The 23,815-nt window shown below is 51.3% G+C and overlaps 1 protein-coding gene across 4 annotated transcripts; it reads left to right on the forward strand.

The window, feature by feature from the left end:
- The first annotated feature begins 2,806 nt into the window (after positions 1-2,806).
- On the forward strand, positions 2,807-14,526 carry Ldlrad1 (low density lipoprotein receptor class A domain containing 1). Of its 4 annotated transcripts, XM_042271552.2 has the most exons (6): positions 2,807-3,034; positions 3,375-3,429; positions 5,905-6,030; positions 8,837-8,974; positions 10,377-10,505; positions 12,161-14,526. In XM_042271552.2, the coding sequence occupies exons 1-6, from the start codon at positions 2,999-3,001 to the stop codon at positions 12,307-12,309; spliced, it is 633 nt and encodes a 210-aa protein (XP_042127486.2). In that variant the 5' UTR covers positions 2,807-2,998; the 3' UTR covers positions 12,310-14,526. The 4 variants fall into 4 exon arrangements, with proteins under 4 accessions (XP_042127486.2, XP_076420766.1, XP_006977772.2 ...); XM_076564651.1 differs by lacking the exon at positions 5,905-6,030; XM_006977710.3 differs by lacking the exon at positions 2,807-3,034 and having other exon boundaries at positions 3,043-3,429.
- Positions 14,527-23,815: the final 9,289 nt, after the last annotated feature.

The following is a 23,815-nucleotide window of genomic DNA, read 5'->3' on the forward strand; positions in this document are numbered from 1 at the left end:
GAGCTGTTCCTTGGGACCGGATAACTGAGACAACCTGCTCGCCCCGGCCCTTTTGGACTCACCTGCTTGAGTCACATTCCAGGCTGGCAGCCAGCCCATCCCAACAGCCTGCACCTCACCTGTGGGAAGAGGGCCTACCTGCCACAAGACTGTACTCCCCTGGCTCTGGGCCGCGGCTGTGCCACAGCCTGCCTTTTATAGCCTGAGTAGCTGTGCCCTTGTCAAGTGAGGCTGTGGTTATGTGTGTTGGAGCCCCAGTAAATGTATGTTCCCACAAAACAGAGAGGCCCATAAGTCAATAGGAAAAAAATGCACTTATTGAAAAGTGAGTAGCCTGCACGAACAAGCTGTCCACCAGAGAAGAAAGCCCTCGTGCGTGACAGTGCGTGTTTACAAGGCCCAAGAGTGGAGAGAAGGGCCAGGAGGCTCTGGTCTGTGGGCTGAAGTGAGATGGGCCGTGGGTTGCAATCCTAGCTCTGCCCTTTCAGAGGAGAGCCTTGGGCAAGTAGCATAATGCTTCTAGACCTCAGTTTCCCCATCTGAAACGTGGATGGAGATATGCTGGAGAAGACAGGATGGGTTAACTTACAGAAGGCGTGCTGCACAGCAGATGGTGGAAGTGAGTGCTGAGGAGCTGGTAACGTTGGAGCAGGAGGAGGATAGTGAATAAAACCGTCACCATGTCCCATGAACCAGATCGGCAGATGGTGGAAGGCCTGGGGACTTCAAGGGCTGAGGAAAGGGTCTCATACACTGTTTGCCCAGCGCAGACTGGCGCAGCATCTTGAAGAGCAGCTTGACAGCGTCCAAGGTGGCACTCTAGGGGCATGCGTACGTACGTGCGTGTATACTGAAATGGTGTGTAGGACCCTGCTGCCCTTCCTTCGAGGGTTCCCGGTCACAGCAGAGCCCAGGAGAGACAGCCTGATATGGCCACACCTGCACTGAATGAAGAAGGAGTCCAAAGGAAGAAGCATTGAACAACATGAGCAGTGTTCCTATAAAGGAACACCAAAGCTGGTGTGAGAGCATGCCTGTCTTCGCAGTCCTTGGGAGGCTGAGGCAGGAGGATACCCAGGAATTCGAAACCATCCTGGGCTATACTACACAAACGAACAGCAATGAATGGATGGATGGATGGATGGATGGATGAAAAGGGACACTGAAGAATCAAGAGTCCGTGGAAGCCAGAGAGAGACGATAGGGCATGTGTTGGTCCAGGAATGTACTCTACTCTCCACTTGGACATCCATGGCCGACAGTACTAATCAATCATAGACCCTGACCTCAACACCCTTTTGATGTTCCACATAGCCTCTACTAGTTGACCATAGTTGGCAGAGGAAAATAAATCTAGGTAGTATCTTTTGTTTATGTCCGTCCCTCCAGCCTTTTCCCTTTCATGGCTTATCGGCGTGGCTTCCAACTGCCATTGGCCTCCCTTTGCCGACCACAGGCCAGGGGAGCTAGGGATAGACAGTTGGCAACAGCTTCAGTCAGTGGCTGGCAGGATGGGCTAAGTGCCCCAGTTCCCTCGGGTGAGTGCCTTAGAGATGCATCGTCACCAGGGTCCCCACATGCCCCACAGAGTCCAGGTGCTGGCCCCTAACGGTGTGTGGAGTCTCCCTTTCACCTCACTCCCCTCTACACCAGCATGTCCGGGCTCCTTCCCTTGGAAACCCACTGTCCCCTGCTCTTGTCCGAAGGCCCAACTCTGAGGAACTACACTCGAGCACCCCTGCATCCTCATGGGTGTGAATGCAAGGGACTTTCCCAAGAATTGGCAAGGCCCTGGTGAGAACGCATGCTTAGCTTCCCCAGCCTCCTGGCTCCCTGTGGTCTCTGCCCTCCTGCTTTGGCATTGATTTCCCACTGCAAGAGAGATGGCCCAGCAGGGTAATCCCTGATGGGAACTCCTGGGCGCCCGGAGGTGGGTACCACCTTTTGGGTGGGCCTCAGAGCAGTCCCTTCTTCCAGGGCCTCAGTCTCCCTCTGCGGACTAGATTGCTAAGGAATCTGCTTCCTGCTGGGATGGAAGATGGTCTGGAAAGCAGCTGGCTTCCACCCAGTCATGAACATCCAAAAGGTTAAAAATGCATATCTCCAAGTTTTTAGCAGTTCAAGAATCTGTTTACACTTTAGCTTTAGTGAGAAGGGAATGCTCTTTCTCTTTTTTATTTATTAAAATTATGTGTGCGTGTGTGGGGTGGGTGGGTGTGCAGCATGTGTGGAGGTCAGGACAACTTTGTGGGGTTAGTTCTCTCCTTGGACCCTCACATTCACTCTGGGACTTGAACTAAGGTCATCAGGAATGCATGGCAGGCACCTTTACCCGCCACACCATCCTGCTGGCTGTCAGAAATGCATATTCTTCTGCTCTAGATCAACTACTTTTTTTTTTTTTTTTTTTTTTTTTTTTTTTTTTTGGTTTTTCGAGACAAGGTTTCTCTGTAGCTTTGGAACCTGTCCTGGACTAGCTCTGTAGACCAGGCTGGCCTTGAACTCACAGAGATCCGCCTGCCTCTGCTTCCTGAGTGCTGGGATTATAGGTGTGCACCACCACCGCCCGGCCTCAACTACTTATTGAACAGATCATCAGTGAGAAAAGGAACTCTGTCAAGACTCATGGCACTTCTGCCCATGGCTCCTGCCACTGGGGCCTCGCCACCCCACAGTCTGTTGATGCAGAGGTGAAAAACGTACTTAAGGCCCTGGCTCATCTCTCCACTCCCAGTGTGACTTAAGGCACAAAGCACTTTCTTTCAGAAACACCAGCTTGTCACCTGTGGAATGTGAAGATTCCAACCTAGGGAAAGGCTTGGTAGGAGAGGGTACCCTTTCCTTTGCCGCCGCCGCTGGGGAGGCAGCCTGGGATGGGAGTGTCACAGGGGAGGGAACAGTCTTGGCAAAGCCTTTTTCTGTCCCTCCCTCCCCCAAGCTGCCCTTGGTGACAAGGCAGAGGACCTACACTGAGCTCTCTTTACCCCAGTTCTGGAACATGAGTGTTGGAGCCATGAACAAGATCTTCCCCCAGGTAAAAGCTGCCGGAGCCTGAACTGGTTCCTGACCTAGGGGGCTAACCTTGGGGTGCAAAGGGCTCTAGGGGGTGCCCCGGGACCTCGGGTTACATTCATCTGCCCTGGGGACTCACTCCAAGTGGGAGCCAAGAGTGCTAATAGGCAGACAGAAGCTCAGGGGCGTTAGGGCACTGTCACTGGGAAGACCTGCCTGAGTCCATGTGAAGGGCAAAGGAGTAGACCCTGGGTAGAAGCCACCCACCACACTGGTGAGGTGTGGAAGTGTGAAGCCCGCAGATGAGTCTGGGCTGTGAGGGACCAGCGGTTTGCCCAGTCTGCTTCTGGTCTCTTGGGCAGGGAGATTCCGAGAGCCACGCTGCTGCTGGAAAGCGAGCCCGCCCTGGAGGGGAAGGTAAGAAGGGAGGTGCAAGTCAGGCTGGGTGCTGTGGGTGCGTCCCCAGGAACTACCTGAAGCTGGGCACAGAAAGTCCAAGGCTACTACCACGGCCCCTCGGCCCCAATGTCAACAGTGGTGTCTGCTCCCAGCTTCCTGCCTAGCCAGACAGACAGCCACTTGCTGGATAGAGCTGTTCATTCTCTCCAGCACCCAGCATTTTCTGATGGCTACATTGTGCCTTTTACCTGCCAGACCACCGCACTGAACCTGTGACACCAAGGACCTCTCAATCAACCTCTGGACCCCCAGGCCTGATCTGGGCAGTTCTGTTGATCTTAAGATAGAGTGGGTTAGGGCCACACACTTGTACCTATTATATTTCCCCCCACTCTTGTGTGGCTGGGACCTTCATGAGGTAAGGAAGGTGTACCTACATACTGAATGTCTCCCTGGGCCCCATCTTGGCCCTCAGTTGAGCAAGGAGGAAAAGAATAGCTGTGGAGGATCTGCCTCGGATGCGTGGAGTAGTAGACCTTGCTTTCAGGACAGCCCTGGGTGAGTTGGGTACTAGAGGCTAAGAGAAGTTAGGTGATCGGGTCAAGGTAACATAGCATTGTAAGGAGGGTGCTAAGCCTCAGGGCCTGCCTTGCTCCGTGCTGATGGCTATTTCCAAGTTGGAGATGTGGCTTTTCTTCCTTTGTCCCGGGTGGGCAGCAGCTAAGGAGTTTCTGGATTTAAAGTGGGCATCTCCACCTGGCTCTGCCTGGGAGTCTAGTCTTGCCTGTGACCCCCACCTCGCACGCCATGTATACTGCACAAATATTTGAGGAGCAGCCGCTTGGCTGTCCAGAAGTCTCTCCCGCCCAGGTTCAACACAGTCTCCCTGGTGACCCAAGTTTACTCTGTGTTTGCTGACCTCAAAGGAGCCGCCAACTAGGGCTGTGGGATGATAGGTTTAGCTGTCCGTGTGCTTCCTGTCAGTGTGTTGTCACCTCTGCTGACCTACACCCCCCATGCCTTCATCCTCGCTAGCCACCCCTCAGGCCTCTCCTCCCACACCCTCTGCCCAGAAAGCCTGCTCTTGGAGGTCTCTCTCTGCCCTGCCCCGACCTATGAATCAGCTGGTTTTCCTGAGGCCCCTGCATCACGCGAAGCTCGTCAGAGCCCTGTCCACACTTCCTCAGCCATCCTTTCGTTTGACACTACAGACTCAGGTCTTGCTGGCAGGTGACTGGAAACGTGAGTGGTGTGAATTAAATGACCCAAATCAGGAGCCTCCCCTTGTCTTCTGCGTCTTTGGTTTGCGCGCGCGTGCGCGCGCGCGCGCACACACACACACGCACACGCACACGCACACCCAGCACCAGTGAGAGCTATGCCCCTGCCTTAGAGCCTGACCAGAGGCCACAGGGATGAATCAAACCTGCTGCTGCCCTTCTGTGACCTGGCACAGGGGACCAACAATGTCTGGTTCTCCAGCTGCAGCTGCCAACTCTCCGAGGCCAAGGAAAGCTATTTTCATGCCTTCCACAGAGCAAGGCACCCAGGAGCTCCTTCATAAAGCTGCTTTGCTTCATTTTGCAAGCAAGTAAGCATTAGGGGGTCAAGCCAGGCATAGTGGCACATGCCAGTAATTCCAGCACTTGGGAGGTGAAGGCAAGCAGATCTCTGTGAGTTTGAAGCCAGCCTGGTCTATATAGTGAGTTCTAGGCCAGAGATACACAGTGAGACCCGTCTTGAAAAACAAAACAAAACAACAACAACAACAAAGAATTAGGAGAGCCGAGCACAATTCTAGAGGACGGGGACATCTGCCAGCTACTCCCATCACTGCTGTTTCCACAGTGCCCCGGTGAGAGCTTGACACATGGCGGATGCACAGTAAATACTTAACTCCCAACAGCACCTGCTGTTTTAGAATAAACATTCAACAAACCAACCCCCATCACGGCACCACTGAGGCACAGAAAAGTGAGGTTCTCACTGTGTGGCCAGCTAGGGGCTGATGGAACTGGACTCCGGGCAACATTCTGGAGGGCACTGGAACAGATTTTAGGTTGGAATGGAGGGAAAGGTCTGGGTTTGGGCATCAAACAGGTATCGTGCCTCAGCCCAGTCCAGGGTAACCGGGACCAGTCTGTCATCCAGAGAAATAAAGGACTTTTGTGAAAAATGGAGATGACAGCTGTGATGAACCTGTGGCCATTTCTTTCATGGTACAGACTGGGTACACAGACGTCTACTGTCCTATTCCCCTGGTCATGAGGATAGACTAGGAAGGACAGACGGGGAGACAACCTCTGGGGGCAGAGGCTAGCCAGCAGCGGCGCTTGGTGATGGGGAGGACAGGCAGGACCAGAGAGTGTCACGGCGGGCTTTGGAGGGCTTCTTCTAGCCCTAAGGCTCCCTGACGGGGGGAGGGGCGCCTGCAGGGCTGGGGGGGACCCTGGGGGGGGTCCCTGCACCTCTTCACTGTCTTCCCCTCCACAGGCTGCGGCCCCTGCTGCTGCTCCCGCCGTGGGGCCTGCCTCTCGGCCTCCCTGCTGCTACTGCTGGCCGGGCTCGCCGTCTTGCTTGTCGTGGCCACTGTCCTCGGACGTCCGCCCCGCACCCCAGGTCAGGGTGGCGAGAGGGAGGCATGGAGGCTCAGGGAGCTGGGAAACGGAGCCCAGCCCAGCTTCCCCCTCTAGTGTCTTGAGGTTCCTTAAGGTGCAAACACAGACACCTGTGCATGTATGGACACAAGTCGGGGAGAGGCCTTGCACACACCCTCGACATGAATCGTTTTAAATTTTTTTCTTTTATTTTTTAAAATTTAGTTTTCTGTATATGAGTGTTTTGCATGCATATATGTCTGTACACCACATGTGTGCCTGGGGGCCAGGGAGGACGGAAGATGATGTCAGACCCCCTGGAACTGTAGTTAACAGATGGTTGTGAGCCTCCAGGTGGGTGCTGGGAATTGAACCCAGGACCTCTGGAAGAGCAACAAGTGCTCTTCAGCATCAAGCCATCTTTCCAGCCCCAATTGCACTACTGAGAGGTCCTGGTTTTGCTGTTACTTCCTCTAAGAAACTCTCTCTGACCCCTGAGCTGGGCTAGGAGCTTCCTCAGTCCCACAGTCAATGCGCTTCCTAGTCCCCTCATCTGACCACCCTGGGTGGTGGTCTCAACCACAGACCAGGTTGTGTTCAGAGCTTTCCTGTGGTCTGGCTGCAGCGGTGAACCACCCAATGCAGCCCCCACGCTTAGGGAGCAGTTGAGAGAGCCATCTGGGCTTGATCGAATAAACACCCAAGGGCAGGCCTAATGGGGGGTCAGGGGTCCGAATGAAGGCTCTCATCCAATCAGTGGTGGGAGTCAGGGTGGGAAGCATCTTGGGAGTGAAAGAGACCTGAGGTGGGAAGGGAAAGTGGAGATTGGTTGGAAGAGAGTGTCAGGAACAGCACCGCAGGCATAGGGAACAGCCTGTGTGGAAGTCCTGAGGTGGGAAGCATACGGAGAAGGAAAGATGGAAAGAAGACAGTGGATGTGAGTGCGTCGGGTCAGGTGCCCCGGACCTTAAAAGCTGCACTTGGGAGGGTGGCCATGTTCCTGGAGCTGAGGGAAGGGACTGTCCCATCCTTCTTCCTCACTTTCTGAGAGATGGCTCCATGGCCAGGCAGGGCCACGGGAAGGGTGAAATCACAGCATTCCCCCTGCCAGAGCAGGAGGGGGAGCTGCAGCCATGGGCCTGTGTGTGTAAGAGTGTGTGCATGTGTGTCAGTGCCTGTGTGCATGCAGATGCTTGACTGTGCATGTATGTGCGAGTGTCTGTATGTGTGCAGGTGCCTGCCTGTCTGCCTGTGTGCATGTGTGTGTGAGTGTGAGTGTGCATGCAGATGTCTGCCTGCTTGTGTTCATGTGTGTGTGTGAATGCGCATATGTTATTGGGCTTTGTTTTGTTTTTGTTTTTGTTTTTCACACTCTTTACTCTTTGGAGGCCCACCTCCAACTACCAAATAAATACACAGAGACTTATTCTTACTTATGAATGCCTGGCATTAGCTTGGCTTGTTTCTAGCCAGATTTTCTTCAATTATCCAGTCTACCTTTTGCCTCTGGGCTTTTACCTTCCTCTGTTCTATATTCCTTTCTTTCCTTCTTACTCCATAGCTGGTTGTGTGGCTGGGTGAATGGCCCCTGGCGTCCTCTCTCCTTCTTTTCTCACCCTTCCTCTTCTTCCTTCTCCTATTTATTCTCCCTGCCCGGCAGCCCCACCTATCCCTCTCTCCTGCCTTGCTATTGGCCGTTCAGCTCTTTATTAGACCAATCAGGTGTTTTAGACAGCCAAAGTAACACAGCTTACAGAGTTAAACAAATGCAACATGAAAGAATGCAATACGTCTTTGCATCATTAAACAAATATTCCACAGCATAAACAACTATACTACATCTTCAACTAATATTCCACAATACCCATATGTGTGCAGACGCCTGCCTGCCTATGTGCACATTAGTGTGCATGTCAGTCTATCTGTGTACATGTGTGTCAGTATATGTGCACAACATGTCTGTGTGTGCATCTGTTGTCTTCATGCATGTGCAGGAAGGTGTAGCTGTGTCCATGTGAATGTGTTCATTTTCCTGTCTGCATCTGCGACAGTGTGTGTCCCTAAGGGTGTCTCCTATGACTAGCTGAGGTAGCTCTGGGATTGAGACATGACTCATACTGGCACAAATGCACTGACGGACCTGCTGCTTCCCCTCCCCCATCCACACGTGTACCCACAGGCACAGTCTGTGACTTCCATCTTCTTAGTTTCTCCTTTAAATCTTGGGGCTACCCCTAGGGGTGAGTGTCTTTCCTCCTCTGGGAGGGTTTAAGCATACTCCACTTCTCAGGAGTACTTGGGGGAACAATAAAAACATGGAAGTTGGCAGACTCTTGAGGTATGCCCAGTTGGAAGGGATTGTGACATTCTGTCCCCAGATAGCACAAATATACAATTTGCAACAAGCTAAACTGGTTCCAGGAGATCCATCATTAAAGCCATGTGGATGATGGCACACTGACCTCAATGCTTCCTGTGTGAGCAAACCAGGGAGGCACTCTGCACACCCTGTGATCCACGGTGTCTAGAATGATCATGTTGTCCCCCACATTCCACACACCCCTGGGACTAGGCTCTGACCTCTATTATGTAGACAAAGGACCTAGGCTTGAGGGGCAGGATCACCTGTACCTGCCATGATTTGGAAACAGCAGAGTGGCAGCTTCAACTCCACAGATGCCATAGAGTTTAGGGTCTCCCCGCTGCCCCAGGCCCTCCAGGAGCTCAGAGGGGCTCCCTGGGGGACCCTGTGCAGTGTCCACCTTGCCCATCTCAAGGATGCCTGGATGAGCACCACCTCCACTCTAGGGCCTCTCTTGCCCCTACAGAGACCCGGTTCTGTGTGACAATGACCAACAGGACGGGCTTCTTATGCCATGACCGAAGGCAGTGCATCCCGGCCCACGGGGTGTGTGATGGCATCCGCACCTGTGCCCATGGTGAAGATGAGGAGGAGAGCTTGTGCCGTGAGTACCCCTCAGATCCGTGTCCCTGTTCCTTCACCCACAACCACCTTAACTCTCCCTGCAGCTCAGCTCTGTGGAACATTCTTAGGCACTGCCTCCACGCCCCCATGCCCACAGTGACATGATGCCCTAGCCAGGACCTTCCGCTGTACACTGAGGGAGCGCCACTCCTCAGCCTCTGTGGCCATCCTTCAAGGCAGAGTTCACAAACTGCCTCCTCCTGGAAGCCTTCCCTGACTCCTCCTGCTGGAGGCCAACAGTCCTTCTCTAGGCTCCTACAGACCCTTTCCTCCCTGTGTCTTGGCCCCAGTCACGCTGGCCTCACATCTGCCACCCCATTAGGCTACGAAGGCCTCTGTGGCAGTCTGTGCCAGTCTGCTTGATCCTGAAGTTCCAGTGGCTGGGACAAGGGTAGCCAGAATGACTTGCTGAATGAATGAATGAATGAATGAACACGTGAATGAATGGATCAGAAGGCCTGGAAACACCTGCATTTAGGACAGAGGAGCCTGGCTGTGTAGAACTAACGTGAGAGCATGAATGAACTCCGGGGAGACTTGCAGGAGGCGAGAGCTCTGAGCTGGAGGCGGAGGTTGGGAGTCTAAAGAATCATTTAGCCCAAATCCAAGAGTGGCGGTGCACACCGTAATCTCATCACTTGGAAGGTGGATGCAGGAGGATCAGGCGTTCAAGGTCATCCTTGGCTACACTGCGAGTTTCAGGCCAGCCTGGGCTACATGAGACCCTGGCTCAATAGCAACAAAAAGGTCAGCTGGCCCACCCTCCAGCTCCTATCCCAAGTGCTGCTCCAACAAGTGCAACAGAGACCACCCAGCCTCCGCTTAAATGCTTCTAGGACGGGGAGTTCACTACGAAAGGCTGGCCTGGGTTTGTGTGGATTTGGGTCACCCTGTACACGACCACCTGACCTGGGAGCTACTTTGGAACTCTGGGGCCTAAGTGTAAGGAATCTGGGTTCTGCCTGCTGTGTCCTGACGAGAGGAGGCTTCCTGGCTGGAAAGAACTTGACCGTGGGTGAAGGCGGTGAAGGCAGGGGTGGCGAGGAGGACTTCCGCAGAGACGGCATATGCAATGCTGAGGGGGGGGGACGTGCTAGAGGAGCCGGGACAGACACGAGACTGAGGGTGGGGACACGCAAGGGCTGGGTAGCAAGTGCAGATGCTCTTCCGGCCTCTCGCCACCCGACAAGAGGTACCCAGAGCAAGAACACTCCACTCCTTGACCTGACCTCCTCCCGGGAGACTTCCTGTGCCCTTTCCAGAGCGGATAGGGAGACCCCGAGTGCACTGACTGCCAGGCTGGACAGGGTGATCGAGCCGCAGGTGGCTGAGGTACTGTGGTCCTAGGGGAACTTCATCCTGCCCCATGTGTCCCTCTCTAGGAGATGTGCCCCAGAGCCTCCCCAGTTTCCTCCTGGCCCACTGTGGAGACCCAGCCTCCTGGATCTACTCGGACCAGAAATGTGATGGCACCAACAACTGTGGGGACTGCTCGGATGAACTGAGCCCAGGTAGGGTCTGTGCACGGGTGGGCGGGGTCTGGGCACGGGTGGGCGGGGGTCTGGGCACGGATGGGCGGGGTCTGGGCACAGTGGGCGGGGTCTGGGCACGGGTGGGCGGGGTCTGGGCACGGGTGGGCGGGAACAGGCAGCTAGGCGTGATCAGGGAAAGAGGCTGAGCAGAACGCTGAGTCTCCTGCATGCTTTCCCTGCATCCCGGGAAGGAGTTTTCCATTCCCACTTGAACACCTCTGGGTAGAGGTGCTGGGTATGAGAGGCTCTCCTGTGGAGGGGACTTGTCTCCAGGGTGTTGACTGGGCACCAGGGCACTGAGGGGGACTGAGCGAAGCCACTGCCCTACCTTTCTGGGTCTGAGCCTTCTGTCCTGGGCACCTTCCAGCAACCTGTGAGGAGGGCAGGACGGGACTTGAGACCCCAATTCATATGTGGGCAATCTCAAGCGTCAAGAAGGGAACAGACGTGGCAGGAAGGGAATGTGCAGTCCAGAGACCTGCTTTAGACCTCCTTAAGCCCTCTCCCCAGCACTGGGGAGGTGCTCAGGGCTTGCTGCACAGCATGGGGGCCCAAATTCCATCCCTGGGATCCACACGCTAGAAGGGGAGAAGTGACCACAGGCTCTCTGACTTCCACACGCCACATGCACACCATGTCAGGTACGCAAGCACACACACAATAACTGAATGGAATTTAAAACTTTTAAGGTATGGTGCTGAAGATACAGCTCAGTTGGTAGAATGCCTGCCTAGTGTGCATGAAGCCCTGGGCTGACGCCCAGCACCACAGAAGTGAGGCATGCTGGTACATTCCTATAGTCCCAATACTCAGAGTGGAGGCAGGAGGAGCAGAGGGCAAGGCCATCTTTAGCTACATAGCTGAACAGTTAAAGGCCAGCTTGAGACTCCGTCTCAAGAGACAAAAGCTGAGGAACAATTGAGAAAGACACTGCAGACCTTAAGCCTCCATACAAACACACATATACATGAGCATGCATCCATCTGTGTGTATACGTGTGTGCGCGCACACATGCACACACATTCTATCCCCAGTGTTAAATCAACAAACATGGTCTGAGCACTGTTGAGGGAGGCCTGTGCCAGATTCTGGAAGGGGATGCTCAGGAGCCAGACACATCTCCACGGCTGCATCATGTGGGTGCCAAGAGGAAGTGCTGGGCCTGGAGGAATCCACGGACTTCTCAGAAAAGGCTTCTCCAGAACAGGCTGCTGAGAACAGGGGCCAACAGTCAGGGATGGTGGGTAAAGAGGAATGCTGGAGCCATGGGCACCGGGCAGGGGACAGAAGGGTGAGGCACCCCAGGGCATCCAAGGGACAGCTATGGCGGGAGTCAGAATGAAGCAGGAAGCTGAACTGGGTAAAGCAGTTTCTACACACCCATTAATGTCTGAGCTCTGCCTAGTTCCTTTTACTCAGCAACTGAGCAGATGGAACCTGAGGCTTAGACAGGGTGAGCAGGTCACACAGCCTGTGAGTTATGGCGTTCAAGTCTCTCTGCTGCAGGGAAACCGGGAACATACTCACCCCGCAGTAGATAGCCTAAGGCTACAGGAGCTATGGTATGGTGCAGGGCTGGAGAGTGCCCTAGTGTGTGGAGAGCCCAGGACTTCTTCCTCCGCTTGTCTCCCCAGTGACTGTGTGCCCACCTTGTGGCCCGGGATGGTGGCCCTGCACTCCCACTGTCTTCAGGTACTGCAGCTGCATCCCAAGGGTCCTGTGCCGGGACCGCGTACAGCACTGTGCTGACTGGTCAGATGAGTACATCTGTCCTGGACCCTGAGTGGACCTCCCTCCACAGCATGGAAGCGGGCATCGGGACCTTCCGCCAGAGCATCGAACCCTAGACCACACAGGCAGGAAGGAACCTCTGACGTCATCCAGTGACAGCCTCCCACTCTCTCTAACTCGGAATTACCTTTCCTCTTTTCAAGGCTCTCAGCCTTTACCTGGGCACCTCCAATGACAAGGAGCTCACTTCCATGTTAGACAGCTTCTAACAAAGATGAGGCGAGTCTGCCTCCATCTTTTTAGGCCTGCCTATGGGACCACACAGAGGAAATACGCTCCTTGGCTCCAGGGCAGGCCTGAAGGTCCCAATCTTGTCGATGTTTTTAGAGACAGATAAATGTGTGGCTCAAATGCCGAGCAGAGGAGTTTAGCCCCCGTGGATAGAAAACAAAGTACACACATTTACCACCGTCCATCTGCTGCCCAAGGCAGAACTGCTGAGATCTCAGGCCGCTGGAGCATGTTGCTCAGCTCACCAGCAGCCCCCAGTTGACCACATGGGACGCACGTGGTATCCTTCTAGCGCCCCAGGCTCCTAGTGGCTGGAGAGTGGGAGGCCCGGAGAGAGGATCAGTGCCTTCAGCCTCTGCCGGCCCTGCTTCAGCCGACACTCTTCTGCAGGTTGGCATTTTGGTCCTGAAGCCAGAGTGAGCCATCTCCCTGAGTTCCTTCTAGCTTCGCGGCACCTAGGCAGGCAAGGGCAGATGTACTTTTAGACAGATGGGGAAACTGAGGCCCGGGGGCTAACTTGCCCAGGATCAACGCTGGAACTGGGACTCAACTTCAGTCTCAAAGTCAGCCTGTGGAACCCTGACCTTAGGGCCTTCCCCACTCGTAAAGAATAGAGCCACACCTTGGCTGGGGGGAGGGGGGTGACTATAAAGAGGTAGCTTGAGGGACCAAAAGTAACCCGTCCTAATCCTGAAAGAGAAACTTGGGATCTGGCTATGTGGAGGGCCCCTGTGGGAAGACACAGAGATAACCCGCTGGAAATGAATAAAACTGGTTTTCTATGTTAGTGTCTTATAAGGTTTGACCTGAAAATGGCACCAAAGGAGCCAGTGAGCTCTGGCCCTTCATTAGTTCTTTCACTGATTCATGCATTCATTCAGCCATTTCTGAACCGAGCTGGGAGCTGGGCCCCCAGAGAAGAGGCCTGGGTCCCAGCGCACGAGCAGTGTGAGTCCTTGTGGGGAACCCATGTCACCCCATGCAGGGATGAGTGAGGCAAGCGGGGATGCTAGGCCCCAGCGACCCTGCTTGAGGGATGTCCAGCCTCAGCTTGACCCTTCAGCTGGATTTCTCTGCAGAGGGCAGGCAGGGGTTGTCTTCAGGAGGAGGGACCCTGTGATCCACATGACAGTTCTCCTCACCCATGGACCGTCCAACAGGCTGGAGCAGCCAAAGCATGGGCATATGTGAAAAACAAAGATGCTCACTTCATAATAAGAGTACCGGAGACTCAGCCGAGCAAAAGCAAATCAATTTATTTAACGATCTTGCAAGGCATCAGCCCGGACTGGCAGGCTTGCCTCGTGAGTGCAGTTAGCATTTATAACCCCTAGTGCGTTTGTGAATAATCGGGAGGGCACAGTCTCACAGACCATCGAGGTTTAATCTGACCCTCTCCTTCACATTTGTCTTTTTCTCAGCAAAAACTTTGCATGGGTTCATCTGTTTTATACCCTGTTTATTTTAAGGCTTATCAGATGTGTGCAGGCAAGCTTGGCTGTGAGTAATTTTCTGTTCTAAACTTCTAGTGTGGACAGGGGTGGGTAGCTTAGCAGAGTTTGGATAGGGGCATGTGGACTAGCAGGCATTAGCAGAGGGCCAGCATTTTCTGGTCAGTTTGCACTGGGCCTCAGTTGACTCAAGGCACCTTGGAAAAGGAATCATCAGATTTTTCTCACAAGGCGGGGGGCAGGCACAGTAGTGGGCAGAGGGTCCAGCTTGCAGGCAGTGGGGTGACATTGGGGAGATTAAGCCAGGAACATGGACTGTTTTAACAGTATCTAAAACCTGTCTCTGCTGGACGGTGGTGGCATTCACCTTCAATCCCAACACTCAGGAGGCAGAGACAGGTGAATCTCTGAGTTCGAGACCAGCCTGCTCCAGGACAGCCACGGCTACACAGAAAAACCCTGTCTTGAAGTGTTTCAAAATAAAATAATAAAACCTGTCTCTTGGTGCCTTAGGGGGTAGTGAGTAAAGTGTTTTCTGTGCATGACGGCCTGGGCTTGGATTTTCAGCGCTCACATGCAAGGCAGGGGCAGGGGTGGCATCTCTATCTCCAGTGCTCTCGGCATCCGTGTGCAGACAGGCAGGTCCCAGGGGCCGAGACAGGCAGGGCCCGGGGGGCGACTGGCCGTCCATCGGCCTGATGAACCCCGGTTCAGTGGGAGACCCTTTCTCGGATAAGCTGGCATTACAGTGAGATGGGGAAAGGCGCCTGCTGCCAAACCTGATACCCGAGTTTGATTCCTGGGACCCACAAGAAGAGAACAAATGAACACAGAGAGACAAACAGGGGCTTGTCCTTCTGCCATGTGTGTCCACACAGCCACACAGAAATAAAATAAATGGAAATATAAATAAGGTGGAGAGGGGTTGAGGAAGACACTGTCAACGTCTGGCCTCCATATGTGCATGCACGAACACACACATTCATGCACACATGTACCACACACAATAAATACAACGATTAAATTAAAGCCTATCAGAAAGAGGCCTGGCAGCGTGTCTACCTCTGCGACATGGAGGACAAAGCAGATTGTGCAGCCTGCCATTTGTGGACCACTTCACGGTTGTATGCCGTCTCAGGGGATCTTCGAAGGCTGACTAATCAAAGTGGAGGCCTGAGCAGGGGCTTGGAGGGAACCCGGCCGGGTAGCAGGCAGGGAAAGGCGCCAGAGTGGGTGCGGGCAGGAGCAGGGCACTGGCAGAGGAGCGCCTGGCCGCTGGAGGAGCAGGGCACCGGCAGAGGAGCGCCTGGCTGCTGGAGGAGCAGGGCACTGGCAGAGGAGCGCCTGGCCGCTGGAGGAGCAGGGCACCGGCAGAGGAGCGCCTGGCTGCTGGAGGAGCACCAGCAGAGGAGCGCCTGGCCGCTGGAGGAGCGCGGTAATCTCAGTGTCTCAAGAGAGCAGAGCAGCCTTAGGGCCGGCTTTGCAGAGGGGTCTTGGCTTCAGGCCACAGTTTGTTTTCAGCAGGAAGAATACATTGGGTTTCCTCATGTGAAGAGGACTTGGAAGAAGGCTGGGGACTAAGGAGCCAGCCCAGACTACTCTGCAGGCTCACTGAGAGGAGGGACATGTGTAAAGGTCGTGTGAAGACTGGGATGCCTAGAGTGGACCTGTGGCTCTCATGAGCGTTAGCGGTGGGGCTGTGAGCACCTCACCCTGCCGCTGCACGCTCCTGTAAGCTCTCCCATCAGCCTCTCCCAGTATTCTCCCATCTCCACCCCCACCCCCACTCCTGGACCTGGGATAGTTGCTCACACTTCCCAGAAGCACAGAGAGATGCAGTTGCCTGCCTAAAATCACACAGCTCTTAAGAGCCAGGAGTTCCGGGTGGACAGGCCCAAGTCCAGAGGCTACTGTCACCGTCCTGAAGCCTTGCTCTCTCAGCCAGGCCGCCCCAGGTGGGAAGCTGGAGCCTGGCAGGTGCCACAGAAGCTGTGCAGGAGGTAGTTGGTGTTCGTTCCTTTCTTGTTTATTGGTCCTGCCCTTCGTAAAGGAGAAGGTGCCATAGCCACCACCCACACAATTCTCTATAAGGCATTCCAGGAAGATACAGGCCTGGGGCCTGGGCCAAGCTGATCCACCCCTGGCGCCAGGCCTCAGAACAGCCAGAAGGGACAGCCCAGCAGTCAGTGCCAATATTTGCCCTGACCCCGCCTCCCTGGTCCCAGCCTCAAGATCAAGGCTCTAAATACAACAGGTTCTTAGCTGTGTCAACACGGAGGGCTGAATGGCTGGAATTTAAAGTGGCTCCAGCTGGGCCCCAGGGCTTGGGTGGAAAATCTGCTCTGGGTTAAGCGCCCGCCATCTCTGTTTGCTGGGGGCTCTCCTTTCATCCTTATGCTCACAGAAACCACATTAGCTAGAGCCAGCAAGAGGCTCAGGCAGGCTTTTGACAAAAGAGGACGCTACCTCCCAGACAGGTCGGGGATTGGCCCAAAGCTGCGTTGCCCGGTGGCTGCCATGGGGTTCTGAGGGCCACACTAACTCCAGACACTCACTATGTATTCATGTCTGGCATGAGTCTTCACACCACACACACACACACACACACACACACACACACACACACACACACGGGCAGGGGTGGTTGTGGGGGGGGAGCAGGACATTCCGTCTCAAAAAATTGAACATACATAGGAAAAAGAACTAATAATAAGTTATAGCTTCATTACTTTTGCATTTGGAAACTAGCTTTCCTTCCTTCCTTCCTTCCTTCCTTCCTTCCTTCCTTCCTTCCTTCCTTCCTTCCTTCCTTCTTCTCTTCCTTCCTTTCTTTTCTTTGTTCCTTCCTTGCCTTTTTCCTCTCTCTCTCTCTCTCTCTCTCTCTCTCTCTCTCTCTCTCTCTCTCTCCCTCTCTCTCCACAACCTTGCCACATGGCTCTGTCTGGCCTTGAACCCTCCCTGACTCAGCCCTGTGGGATTACAGGCACATGCCACCAAGTCCCATAGTGCCACTGTTGAGTAGGACAGTACTTACTTGAATATAAGCACTGCAATACCTCAGTGACGAATCTGAGGCTGGCTGGCAGGCTGGCTGGCTCAGTGAGAGAAAGGTGCTTGTGGCCAAGCCTGAAGATCTGAGTTCAATCCCTAGGTCTCATGGTAGAAGGAGAGAACTGATTCAAGCTAAATGTCATCTGATCTCCACAATTTGTGAGCGTGAGCCTGTACGTGTGCATGCAGTAGCATGTGTGTGTAGACACACACACACACACACACACACACACACACATACACACACAAAGCTAAGTAAAAAAGACACTAAAAGAATGATCAGGAGCTTATAATAAAAAATGTATTTTAACAGTTAAAACAAACTATTTTATGAAGTACTGTAAGAAGAATATGCAATATTACATAGAGTTATTGTATTTATTTCAAAGCATGAGAAGTGTCCAGGTATGTGTGAAAAAAAGTATTATAACAAAACTTTTTAATTTTAGTTTAAAATTTTCTTTAAATTTTCATGTACTAAAAACTTCTGCTGTAGGAGTCTCTCACTTCCTTGATTAGGTATATTCCTAGGTATCTTTTGGAAGCTATTGTAAGTGAGGTTTAGGGGAGTTCCCCTGGTTTTTTTTTTCTTGGCAAATTTGATATTGGCATACAGAAAAGCTCCTGGCTTTGTGTCTTGCCTCTGCTGAAGTGTTATTGGATATGAGCGTTTTAGGGTGGGCTTTAGTCTTTGAAGTACAGGACTGTGTCACCTGGAATAGGGCTGTTTTCACTTCTTCCTTCCCTGGTGGGTACCTTTTGGTTCTTTCTCTTGTCTTACCGATCCAGCTGAAGACTCTGAACTCTATGAAATAGGAGTGAGGAGAATGAGCCCTCTAGCTTTGCTTCTCAAGTTGTTCCACCATTGAGAACAATACCCAGCTTTCCTCATGCTGAGGCATACTCCTCCTTTTCCTTTATCCTGAAGGCACGGTGACACTTTGCTGATTCTGCATCAATTGAGACAGTCTTGTGGCTTTCCTTTACGTTTCTTTATTTTGTATGTGTGAGTACATGTAAGTGACACATGTATGTACCAGAGCATACGTGTAGAGGTTAAAAAACAGCTTAAAGGAGTTGGCTGGAATCTAACTCAGGCCATCAAGGCTTAGCAGCAAGTGCCTTGATCCACTTAGCCATCTTGTTGGCCCTGATTATGTGATTTCTGATCTGATTTATGTGCTGAATTGCATTGATGCTGATTGGTGTGTGTTGGAAACAAACTTGTATCATCGGAATGAAACCAGTTGGTGTATAATCTTTTTGTTTGTTTGTTTGTTTGTTTGTTTGTTTTTGAGACAAGGTTTTTCCATGTAGTTTTGGTGCCTGTTCTAGAGCTTGCTCTGTAGACCAGGCTGGCCTCGAACTCACAGAGATCCGCCTGGCTCTGCCTCCTAAGTGCTGGGATTAAAGGTGTGTGCCAGCACCGCCCGGCGACTTCTTTCTGATTTTTATAAGTAAGCACTCTAGCTAGAAACTCTCCTGTGAGAACTGCTGTGGCTAAATCCCAAAGGTTTTGTTCTTTGGCTTTCACTGGATTCTAAGAACTTTTACATTTCTCCCTGATTTCTTCAATGATTTTCTTGTTATTTGACAGTGTATTTGTCCAGTTTTCATGAATTTGTATAATTTCTATAGCTCTTCTCTGTTGTGTAATATTATTTTAACTAGGTAAAGATGTGTTACATTTGTTTACGCTGAGTGATATTACTTTAACTGTGTAAAGGTGTGTTACATTTATTTATGCTGCATTTGTTTAACAATGTAAGGATGTGTGTTTAATTATGTAAAGATGTGTTGCATTTGTTTCACCTTGCCTGCCCAAGACACCTGATAGGTCTGATAAACCTGAACGGCCAATAGTTAGGGAGAAGAGGGATCGGGAGGCTGGCAGGCAGAGAGAATAAATAGGAGGAGAAATCTAGGCTCAAGAGAAGAACGAGGGGGACGCCCAGGGTCGGAAGCCAGGTGCCAGACATCAAGAAGCAGGGAAAGCAAGATATACAGAAGTAAGAAAGGCAAAAAGCCCCGAGGCAAAGGGTAGATAAAGAGGAACAGGTTAACTTAAGTAAAAAGACCTAGCTAGAAATGAGCCTAAGCTAGATCTAGCATTCAAAACTAATAATAAGTCTCCATGTCATGATTTGGGAGCTGGTTTGTGACCCAAAAGAAAAAGTCTGGCACACTTCTCTATCAGTTTCTGATTTTACTACACTATACTCTTATAATATGCAGGAGATTGTCTCCATTCTTTCCATTAGGAAAGCTTGGTTGGCTTGGGATGTAGTCTATTTTAGAGCCAGTCACCAGGACTGCTGAGAGTATGTATGCTGTATCCTTTGGATGTAATCTTCTGTAGACATATGTAAAGTACATTTGGGTGATGGCGTAGTTTGCCCCTGAGCTTCCTTTGATTTTAACTTGAATAAACTCTCTAGAGATGAAAGCCCGGTATTGAAATCATCCTCTTCCAGCATTTTTGGAGGACTGTTGTCATCCTCACCTCCTCCTCTTCCTCCTCTTCCTCCTCCTCATCATCCAGTTTCTCAAAGAGGGTCCTGGGATCTACTCCATCCTCTTTGGCGCAGCTAGAAGGTAGGGATGGAGGGATTTTGTGCTCTGTTTTTAAAAACAGGCTCCCAATGTGAGCATGGGAGTTTGGGAACCACTAACCCAAAGCCTTTGCCTAGGATTTCCTTCTACAACACTTGCTAGACATGCTGCTTTGTTAGGATGCACTAACCTATTCTATGCTAAATTGAATGTGCATTATGTGGCATGATTTCTTCTCTAAAAGGCTGTATATAGCTTGGTGCAAGCCTTTAATCCCAGCACTTGAGGGACGAAGACAGGAAGATGTCTGAATTCTAGGTTAGCCTGGTCTACAGAGCAAGTTTCAGGACAGTCAGGGCTGTTACACAGAGAAACCTTGTTTCAAAATAATAATAACAATAATAATGAAATAAAAAGATGTATATAAATAGGCATACATAAGCCTGGCATGGTGCTGCACACCTTTAATTCCAGCACTGGAGAGGCAGAGGCAGACAGATGTCTGAGTTCGAGGCCAGCCTGGTCTACAAAGGGACTTCCAGGGCAGCCAAGGCTACATAGAGAACCTTGTCTCAAAAAAAAAAAAAAAAAGAGCCGGGCGGTGGTGGTGGTGGTGGTGGTGGCGGCGGCGGCGGCGGCGGCGGCGGCGGCGGCGGACGCCTTTAATCCCAGCACTCGGGAGGTAGAGGCAGGCGGATCTCTGTGAGTTCGAGGCCAGCCTGGGCTACCAAGTGAGTTCCAGGAAAAGCGCAAAGCTACACAGAGAAACCCTGTCTCGAAAAAACCAAAAAAAAAAAAAAAAAAAAAAAAAAAAAAAAAAAAAACAAAACAAAAATAAATAAGTAAAAAAAAAATACACATATGTAGGTACACACACACACACACACACACACACACACACACACACACACACACACACACACTCTTTGTGCTGCTGGGGATCAAATGCCACAAAATAATCGTTTGGATCTTTTCATAAAACCCTTCAAGATGACCAGAGAAACCTGGTGTGAGGCTGCCGAGCTTGGAGGGAGCCTAAAGATCACCAAATGCCACCCTCAACTGAGAGGATTGGTTTGCCTGCATACCAGCCCTGCCAAAGAGCCACTCAGCCTTGGCACTTCCAAAGATGGGGAACTGGCTCCCTCCTGACAGCTGTGACTCCAGAAGCTGATTCTTCTTGGTTTTCACTGATTAGGTCTAGATCCAGAAAATGTATGTGATCCCTCGCTCGGTTCCAGGAAAGCATCCCTCTACAAACTGGGGACCATCTCCCCAGAGGCATTTCAAGCTGCATGGCCCCAAAGCCTTTGGCTGTTCCTTATGAGGTCAGTTTTTAGGCACCTAATCAAGCCTGGAAGCAGAGTTGGCCATGGTGACCTTCATTCATCTTGGCTTCCTCCTGTTCCTGATGACAGCAGTCATGAGGCATGGCCACTACTAATCTGAAAGGTGAGGACAAATGGACTGGAGCTCTGAGGGCTGGAGACAGCTATCTTCTGGGGCTCGTTCCTCAGAGCATACTAACATGTCTTGGTCTCTCTGACATTAAACAGCCCCCTACTCTCTATCAGGCTTTCTTTGACAAACTTCTCAACTTCCAGTCACATTGTCTGGCTGTCACCCTTGCCCTGTCTGCCCAGAAGCCACAGCCGAGCACGCCTGCCATCGGGATCATTCTTTTCCGGGTTCCAGAACGGTGTCCTGTCCTGTTTCCTGTTTGACATTTCTTCTCACTCACTCCATCCTCTGCTTCCCTTTAGACATTGCCGTCCTCTAGGGCACCGGCCTTAGTCATCTGCTTGCCACCATCTATTTGAGGGGTTCCTTTCCTCCTTTTGGGATGTGATGACTGTGGGTCCTCTCCCCAGATTGTGGAGAAAAACTCACCTCCAAACCCACAATGTCTGATGTACAACTCCAGGTTCTTAGCCTGAAAGCTGTTTTTCCTGCCTGATTTTACCCTCATCTCTGGCTTCTGCTCAATCTCTCTTCTAAGTCCCCTCAGCTCCATCCTATACCGCCCCCCCCCAACCTCCCCTCTGGCCATGCTGTCTTTACTCTGGCTCTTCACAACTGAGCAGAGAGCCAGCCTGGTAGCAGGTGCTTCACCCACACACAGCGAGGGAGTGAGCAGGTTCTCTTCTGCATCCCTCTGCCTTGTCTCACATCAGCTTCAGAGGCATCCTTCTGAAACACAGATCCCTGTTCACCCACTGAAGTCTTCAGGGCTCTGTGATTTCCAAGACCTTTCCTGAAGGTGGTCCTGGTCGACCCCTCTGCCCACCCACAGCTCCCTTGAGCTTCTCATGTGGAAATGCTGTCACTAGTTTCCACACTCCATATAGTCCTGAAGGCCTGGGCCCTCTCCTTTGTGACTTCATCCTTCATCCTTCATCATCCTTTATCATATTCATCCTTCAAGCCCACTTGGGCATCGTTATCATTTGGGAAACATTCTCGCCTCACAGCTCTTGATTATCATTTTAACATCTTGCTGTGGACAACGGTTCCCAAAGCATGCAGACATCACAGCACTGGCTGTGGAGACTCACTTCTCTGTTTCTTACTTGAGGGCAGGAATTGTCTCTGCTCTGCCTACCTGGGCCCACCCTAGGTGCCCAGTAATTGTAAAGGGATGACCATACTGGTCAGGTTTCATTGGAAAAGTAGAACAGGGGGTGTCTCTGTGTGTATTTCTGTCTGTCTGTCTATATTCTCTGTCTACATATCTGAGAGACTTCTTTCAAGGAACTGGCCTGTGTAGATATGGAGGCTGGCAAGTCTGAAGTCTATTCTTAATGTATATTTATGTGCTTTTGCCCTGGGTGTCAGGGTCCCCTGAAACTGGAGTGACAGACAGGTATGAGCTGCCATGTGGGTGCTGGGAATTGAACTCAGGACCTCTGGAAGAGCAGTCAGTGCTCTCAACCCCTGAGCCATCTCTCCAGCCCCAACTCTGAAGTCCTTAGGCCAGGCCAACTGGCTGCAAGCCTCCCTTCTTCAAGAGACCTCAGTCTTTTCTTTCAAAGCTGGTAGCATGATATGCATATTTTGATGGGTAATCTGTTTTACTCAACATTTACTAATTTCAGTGTTAAGCTCATATTTTAAAAAGGGCTGCTATTGGGGATGAAGAGATGGTCCAGCCATTAAGAGCGCTGGCTGCTCTTCCAGGGGTCCTGAGTTCAATTCCCAGCTCCCACATGTCCTCACAGCCTTCTATAGAAGGATATGCCTTCTTTTGGCATGCAGGCATATATGCAGATAGAGCACTGTATACATTAAATAATAAATAAATCAATCTTTAAAAAGGGCTGATATTTAGGAGTATATATGTATAACACATACAAATACATATAAAAATATATTAAAAATATGTAACAACAATTTTAAAAAGAGGGGCCATAAATTGGAAAGAGAACAAAAAGACATATATGGGAGAGTTTGGAGGGAAGAAAGAGAAAGGGGAAATGATATAATTATATTATAATCTCAATAAAAAATCAGGACTGGAGATGTAGCCTGCTTAATGTGTGAGGCCCTAAATTTGATCTTTAGTAACAAACAACATATTTTCATAGCAACATGTAGGCTGGTGTTTGTCCACACCTGGGCACCATATCTGAGTCATCTGAACATGAGATTGACAACCATAATAAAACTTAGCTTCTCTATCTATAAAATGAATAGTTGTTATCATGTTCTAGGATTCTATAAGAACTCATAACTGGCAACTATCTGGGTTACATTTGCATTTCCACTCACAATCTATCATTCAGTTTCTACAATTCTGTCAAGGACGTTCATTGTTAACCACTTTTTACAGATGAGAAGACCGAGATAAAGATTTACTGAGCAGCAAGAAAGAAGAAAGATGGACTAAACTGGATTTTCTGGTTCTCAGCCTAGAACTGATCCATCTGGGCCTGAAGAATCATCTTTGAAACTTGGGAGAAAGAAATGGACAGAAGCAGGAGCTGACCCAGAGGTCGGCTGCAGGAGCACACAGTAAGCCTGGTGTGACCAATGGCAGGATATTCTTTCTTCCTCTTTCCTTCCTTCCTTCCTTCCTTCCTTCCTTCCTTCCTTCCTTCCTTCCTTCCTTCCTTCCTTCCTTCCTTCCTGTCTGTCTCTGTCTCTCATCTGTTTTTTATTGTGTCTACGTATGTGAATGTAGACATGTGTAGGACATGTGTACATGTGGTGGTC

Source organism: Peromyscus maniculatus, chromosome 2 (assembly GCF_049852395.1).
Source record: "Peromyscus maniculatus bairdii isolate BWxNUB_F1_BW_parent chromosome 2, HU_Pman_BW_mat_3.1, whole genome shotgun sequence".
Classification (NCBI taxonomy): domain Eukaryota; kingdom Metazoa; phylum Chordata; class Mammalia; order Rodentia; family Cricetidae; genus Peromyscus; species Peromyscus maniculatus.